General features: G+C 55.2%; 1 protein-coding gene across 2 annotated transcripts in view; it reads right to left on the reverse strand.

The window, feature by feature from the left end:
- Positions 1-2161: 2161 nt before the first annotated feature.
- LRRC8E (leucine rich repeat containing 8 VRAC subunit E) overlaps positions 2162-7301 on the reverse strand; it is a 10294-nt gene continuing 5154 nt past the window's right edge. For both annotated transcript variants that reach the window (XM_006170213.3, XM_027768987.1), the window contains exon 3: positions 2162-5388. In XM_006170213.3, coding sequence (XP_006170275.1) covers positions 3130-5388 — 2259 coding nt within the window. In that variant the 3' untranslated portion in view covers positions 2162-3129. The remainder of the gene's footprint in view (positions 5389-7301) is intronic.

The following is a 7301-nucleotide window of genomic DNA, read 5'->3' on the forward strand; positions in this document are numbered from 1 at the left end:
CCCCGCCGCCGCCGCCGCCGCGCACCGCCCGGCCGCCCGTCAGTCCGGCAGACAAACACCGCACTGCGCCTGCGCTTGGTTGACCCCGCCGAGCCGCCGTCTCGCTTCACACGACGCATGCCCGCGGCGCTCACCCGCCCTTCCAGCGTGCGAACCTCCGTGCGTGCGTCCTTCGTCCCAGCCGGAGGGATGACGCCACCTAGAGCTCGCGGCGGGAAGGGGCAGTCATCTCGCTGTGTTGCGCATGCGCGAATTCTCAACCACTCTGGTGAGCAATTCTTCGTGGAAACCCAAGGTTCTTCAGAGAGCGGTGGGCGGGGGAAAGCAGCGCGCATGCGCACCGAAGAGGCGACGCGATCGCGCGCGTGCCTTCTGCTGCGCATGCGCGCCCGGCTCCTGATTCACTGCTGTAGCCTGTGGTCCGTGCTCTGTTGTGTCCTGTGTCCTCGCTCTTGCCAGCAAGATGCTTTCTGGCAGCGGCGCTTCAGAACGGCCTTCTGGCCTTGGACTGCATCATTAGGATCCCTGTTATGTTTAATTGGTGTCTGGCTTCCTGCTCGCTGCCCGGCGCCGCCTCCTCACCATAATTAGGCATAAATGGGGAACCCTTTCCATTCCGGCCAGTTCCAGCAAGCTCTGGATTGGCTGAGTTCAGGCGCGGCGGGGAGGGGGGGCGCTGAGAACCCGGCAACATGACCCCTGACCTCAGCACCAGAGCCAAGGTCAAGGCCAGAATTCCTGACCTTCAAACTCTCCCCCTCCCCCGTCTGTCCGGCCCTAGGAATGTGAGCCCAGCTCCTGGTCATGCGGAATTCCTATCTGAAGACGGACGCCCTGCCTGGAGCGCCTTCAAGTGGTCAGAAGGGTACTGGGGAAATGTCACCATCTGGAGCCCTGGTTCCCCCACCCCCAGAGCAGCTGCGTGCGCTCTCAGGTGCCTGGCCGAGGCTCGCATTTTGCAGACACCTGGGAGGCCGCCAAGCCCAGATGTCAGGGTGAGGCGGACTGAGCCAGGTGCCTGCCTGGTCCTGGTGTAGGGCAAGAACACTGGGCGTCGCGGGCAGTGGGGACTCCACAGCTGATGACTCAGGTGGAGCAGACACAAAATGTGGAGTTAGGATAAAAGAAAAGGTGGAGGGGACCAGCGAGTGAGGTGCTGGTTAAGTCACTGGACACTCCCACACGGCAGACCACCGTTTGAGTCCCGGACCTTGTGGCTTGCTTTCTCACTTTCCCTCCCTCTGTGTCTCTGGTCAAATTAAAATAAGTGAATGAATAAATTAAATAATTCTTTAAAAAAAAAAAGAGAGAGAGAGAGGGTCTGGCAGGTGGTGTGGTAGTTAAGGGGGCTAGAATCTCACATGGTCGACTGCGTCCCAGCCACACCCGCTCGCTCTCTCTCTCTCTCTCTCTCTCTCCCCCTCTCTGGTCAAATTGAAATAAATAAGTGAATGAGTAAATAAAGTTAAATAAAATAATTTAAAAAAAGAAAAAAGAGAGAGAGAAGGTGGAAGAAACAAAGGATGTTCCGGAAAAAAGCTAGGCCTTCTGATTTCTCCTGGTTAGAGAAGGTCTCTACCTCCTCCTCTCCTAAGTTGCCTTCTCTGCCTCTACCCCCAGGACGAGACTGTCAACCTTGGGTGTTACCACTTGGTCCTGTGAAAACAGAAGGCTGAGAGGACAACAGGCGTGGACATAAGAGATCAGAAGTATAGTTCTTATAATTAATATTTATTTTAACTTTATGATGATTATTATTTTAACTTGGCCAGAGAGAGAGAGAGAGAGAGGGAAAGCAAGAAAGCAAGCTGCGAAGTTCAGAACTCGAACCACAGTCAGCCATGTGGGAGTCCAGTGTCCCGAAGCGCCCACCACCTGCCAGCCCCAGGTAGTATTTGTTAAGTACCCATGGATATATATGTTCCACACACGGACCATCCAAAACATGAAGTCCTAGGCCAGCCAGTGGTTTGAAGGGTAAGGTAGCTGGATCCCATACGGCCGACTGTGCTATTCGAGTATGGACCCAGCAGCTTGAAACTCACACCAGGGGCATGGGCGTGCATGCCCAAAATTCCAAGAGGAGAACGGAGAAGGGATTGAGGGGTGGCCATCCCCCCCCTGCGGGTGTTTTATCACTTTCCCTCTCGCTTCCCCTCTCTGACTCTCTCTGGCAAGGGGCATACACGCTATAGCAAATTTTAAAAATTCTTTCCTCAGAATAATGTAGCTGCCGCGCCAGGTAACCTTAACCAGGAATCTGCCAACCTTAGGAAGTCTCTGGCTCGTCCTCGGGGGGAATCTGCCAGCTGCCTGAAGTTGTTTGCAGAGTCTTGCATGTACATGTGCGAGCATTCTCCTGGGGAGGGGCGAGCCCAGCTTTTCTTGGCTTCTCTAATGGTCTAAAAAGGGTCAGAGCTAGACATTCAGAGAGCTATTATTTGAGTCAGCACTTTCCCAACCTGCCGTTCTAGGACCACCTGCATCAGAGCTACCCGGGTGTTTGTGTACAAGCAGGGTCCCTGACCTCCACTCAAGCCTCCTGAGCCAGTCTTCCAAAAGTGGCGCCTGACATGTTTTCTTTTGCAGTCGTTGGTTTTGGTGCGAAGCCAAATATGAGAACCATTGTTCTGCGAGCGCATGCCCGTGTCCACAGCAAACGATTTATAAATAAGGGATTAGCATCAAAGTTGGGGGGAGGGGTTGGTCCCTGGCGTCTGTGTCCCCTCCTTGGGAGAGAACCCCAGATGTAAGCGGCTTTGTTGCGTGGCTGGTGAGAGGGTTGGAAATCCCATTGGGATGTGCCCCCACTCCTGTGCGTGGCACTGGTTGAGCTGGAATGTCCGGGTGGGGGGAGGCAGGGCAGCAGAGAAAGAACAGGCCTGCCAGACAAAGACACACAAGTGGTTCTCAAGCTGAACGTCCCATGATTCAGTTAATCCCTCTTTAGGGGTTCCACCCCAAATCCAATCTCCTGTCTCTCCCCAGACAAACCAGTCCCAGGATCTTGTCTGGAAGCCACAAGCCTGACACGCCTGGCCTTGGCCACCTCCTCCGGAAGGATGGTGGCAGATTCTGGGTGGAATCATCTACAGACCTCTACTCCAACCTGCCCCGCCCTGGCTGGCCTCATTCCTCCTGCATCTTCTCTCGCACCTCTGCCGGCAGGCCCTCATAAAGGGTGTCCTCCACCTGCAGCCCCGATTTCTTGAGTCCTTCGCAGTTGCCAAGTTCTTCCGGAAGTGCCTCCAACCGGTTGCCCTTGAGCTCCAGGCGACTGAGGGCCCTGAGGTTACCCACGAGGGGCCACAGTTGACGCAGGTGATTGTAGCTGAGAAGGAACGTCCGTAGCTTGCGGCAGTAAAAGAGTTCCTCGGGCAGGGCCTCGAGGGCGTTGTAGGAGAGGTCCAGGTGCTGCAGGTTCTGTAAGAGGCCCACCTCGGGCGGCAGGGAGTGCAGTGCATTGTGGGACACATCCAGCAGACGGAGCCCAGAGCACAGGCCGAGCTGGCTGGGCAGGGCCTCGAGCTTGTTGTAGCTAAGGTAGAGCTGCTCCAGGCCACGGAGTTTGCGCACGTGCTCAGGGATATAGGCGATCTGGTTGTGCCAGAGCCGGAGCGTCACCAGCTTCCGGCAGTGCTGGAAACTAAGGATCTCTTCGATGGACCTCAAGTGGTTGTCCTTGAGGTCAAGTTCCTGCAGCGCGCCCAGGCTGAAGATGGCGTGGGGGATACGCTCCAGCCCGCAGGCCACCAGCTCCAGCTCCCGCAAGGCCACCAGCTTCTTGAGGCTGTTGAGGGTGATTAGACGGGCCCCATCATTGTGCAGACTGAGCCGCTGCAGGTGCCCGGCTACGTCCGTCACGCTGGCTGGCACCTTCCCGGCATTGCTCCGGAGAGAGAGGACCTTAAGCAGCTTTAGCTCCCGGAGGCTCTCGAGCACAGCTGCCCGAGCCACCTCTTGGGGGAAAAGCCCTTCAAGATGGAGTTCCTCCAAGCCTCGAAGGCCAAACACCCAGAGGGGCACTTCCCGGAGCTCCTCACATTTGACGCGGATCACCTTCAGGCGGTCACGCAGGAAGACCTGCAAGGAAAATGGCAGCTTGGCGGGCGAGTGCAGCAAGCTCAGCTCCTGCAGATGCACGAGCTGCGACAGCCCCGGGGGGAAGGTGATCTCACAGATAGCCTCCAGCCGCAGCGCCTCCACCTCGCTGAGCTCGAAGACCGTGTCGGGCAGTCCGGGGAGCATGCAGAGCCCCAGCTCTAGCCGGCCGTGTGCGTTCCGTTGCAGTTTCTGGCGCAGCTTGTCGGGTGTCCACTCGTGGTTGAGGTTGAGCTGTTTCAGGCGGCTCTCGCTGACCTCGGAGAGGAAGACGGCGAAGCGCTTGGAGTAGAGCGAGTCGTACTGGTCGATGAGATGCAGCATGAACGCGAAGTCGTTCTTGACATCCGGGATGTCCCCCATGCCCGTCTCCTCCCGCACGGATCGGAAGGAGTACTCCTTGAGCGGTCGGTGAAAGAGCCAGTAGAGGGTGTACAGGCACGTGAGTCCATAGATGCACACGAAGGAGATATAGCAGAAGGCCAGCTTGGAGAAGAGGTGGGCCTTGGTGTGGTTGCAGCAGAAGCTGGCGTAGCCGGTGACTTCCGAGGTCTCCACCCTGCAGGCCACCAGGAAGCTGATCTTCTCCACGTAGACGAGGTTGTAGACCAGGATGCCCAAGAACTTGCATACCTTGAGTACCGTCTGCAGGATGTACATGGTGTAGAGGATGTCGCCCCCTTCCACGTGCACGCGGAACTTCTTCACCTTCTCAAACAGCGCTTTCGCCTGCTCTCCCTCCTTTTTGTCTAGCAGGGTGACAACCGGCGGCTCCGTGACCACCTTCTCAGGCTCCGCCAACACCTTCTCCTTCTCCTTCTCCCCCGCCTTCCCCTGCCCGGAGGCGGCTGCAGCTGCCGGGGCCGCCCCGGTCACCGTGGCCTGCCTGGTGATCAGGCCCTTCTGGTTCTCCCCAGAGACTTCCGACAGGGCCCGCGTGGTCCACGGTGAGTCGAAACACTTGCCCAGGATGGAGATGAAGTGTTCGATCTTGGAGCTGGTGCCGGGGAACTTGAACCAGAAGCTCGCGCAGACCATGAAGATGAGCGTGTGGATGACGACCAGGTAGGGGAAGTACTTGGCGTACCAGTGCAGCGCCGTCTCGTAGCAGAGCTGGTTAATGAAGCTGTACTGCTGCAGGTCGAGGTTGTTCTTAAGGCCGCTCAGCTCCCGCAGGCCTCCCATCTGCTCCGAGACGCCCCGCGGCAGGAGTTGCCGGCATGGGGCCTCCGACACGTTCTCCCGGGGATCATGGCTGGGCAGACAGATGATCTTGTCCTGTGTCACCTGGGGATTGGGGACAGGAGAGTGTAAGGGGGCTGGGCAGGCCTGGAGAATTGGGGAGGCGCAGCAGGAGACGTAATGGTTACAGTGCTGCACTTCCACGTGGCTGATATCATGGTTCGAGTCCCAGACCTGGCTGCTTGAAAATCACGCTAGGGGGATGTGCGCGTGTGCCCAGACCCCCGAGAGAAGAACGAAGGGCATGATTTCTCACTTTCCCTCTCCGTCTCTCTGTCCCTGGTGAGCACACATGCCCTATGGCAAAATATCTTAAAAAAAAAAAAGAAAAGAAAAAAATCACTACCACATGTGCATACATGCCCAGAGTCCAGAAGAGGATGAGGAAGGGGGTTATTGCATGGTCATATCCCCCCGGGGGATAGTCTTTCTCTTCCCTCCTTCCCCTCTCTGTTTCTCTCTGGTAAGCACAGGTGCCTTAGAGCAAATTTAAAAAAGAGAGAGAGAAAGAAGGTCATTAAAGTTGGCCCTACCCCGTGTGACCGGTGCTCTTACAGGAAGGGGAAATGTGGATCCGTACACACAGAAGGAGGATGGTAACCACACAGGGAGAACACCACCTACAAGCCCAGGAATGGAATGCCCGGGCTCACGGAGTCCAGGACGAGGCCCTGAGCAGGACACGTCGTTCTCAGACTTCCTGCCTCCAGAGCTGAGAGCTGACGTGTCTCGGCTCCGTTCGGCCCGTTCTGTTTGCTTTGTGACAGTAAGCCCAAGCACACTCATCCAGAAACTGCAATCCTTTCTCAATTCCAGGGATAAAAGAGCTTTATCAAAGGAGGGTGAGGCCGGCAAGTCTGTGGTGGTTAAGGCTCTAGGCTCTCTGACATGGCTGACTGCAGTTCGAGTCCTGAACCTTGCAGTTTCCTTTCTCACTTTTCCTCTCTCTCTCTGGTGAATTTAAAAATAATAATAACGGGGCCTGGTGCTGGCAGGTGGCGCGGTGGTTAAGGGCGCTGGACTCCCACATGGCCGACCGCAGTTCGAGTCCTAGACCTAGTGGCTTGCTTTCTCTCTCTCTTTCTGTCTCTCTCGTGCTCTGCTCTCTCTGGTCAAATTAAAATAAGTAAATAAATAAATAAAGTTAAATAAAATAATTCTTAAAAAATATTAATAATGGGGCCGGCAGATGGGATGGTGGTTAAGGCTACTGGACTCCCACATGGCCAACTGCAGTTCGAGTCCCAGACCTGGTGGCTTGCTTTCTCAGTTTGCCTGTTTCCATCTCTTTCTCACTCTGTCCCTCTTTGGTCAAATTTAAATAAATAAAATTTAATAAAATAATTCTTAAACTATTCAACATCAATAACTATAATAATAGGGGCCAGCAGGTGGCATGGTGGTTAAAGGCCCTGAACTCCCATAGGGCTGACTGTGGTTTGAGTCCCAGACCTGGTGGTTTGCCTTCTCACTTTCCCTCTGTCTCTTTCTCTGTCTCTCTTTGATCAAACTGGAAAATAATAATAATAATAATAAATAAAGTTAAATAATTCTTAAAGAATAAAAATAAGGGGCCAGCAGGTGGTATAGTGGTTAGGGCCCTGAGTTCCCACACAGCCGACGGTGGTCTGAGTCCGGGCAGCTTGAAACTCAAACTGTGTACGAGCCTGCCCAAAATTCCAAGAGGAGAATGGACGAGAAGGGATTGCGGCGTGGCCATCCCCCCCAGGGGGTGATTTCTCACTCTCTGTCTCTCTTTCTCTGTCTCTCTGGCGAGCGCATGCACCCTATAGCAAAAATCTCTATAAAAAAAAAAATAGAATAATAATCTGAAATGAAATAGATAACTCTTGAAGACAAATGAGTATCTCAGAACAGAAGGAGGGAGGCAAGGCTGTAGCCATGCGGAGTGGTTTGGGGCCACTGCCGAGGCCAGTGGGGGAGGGGAGCAGCCAGCG

Source organism: Tupaia chinensis, unplaced genomic scaffold (assembly GCF_000334495.1).
Source record: "Tupaia chinensis unplaced genomic scaffold, TupChi_1.0 Scaffold148210_1, whole genome shotgun sequence".
Lineage (NCBI taxonomy): Eukaryota > Metazoa > Chordata > Mammalia > Scandentia > Tupaiidae > Tupaia > Tupaia belangeri.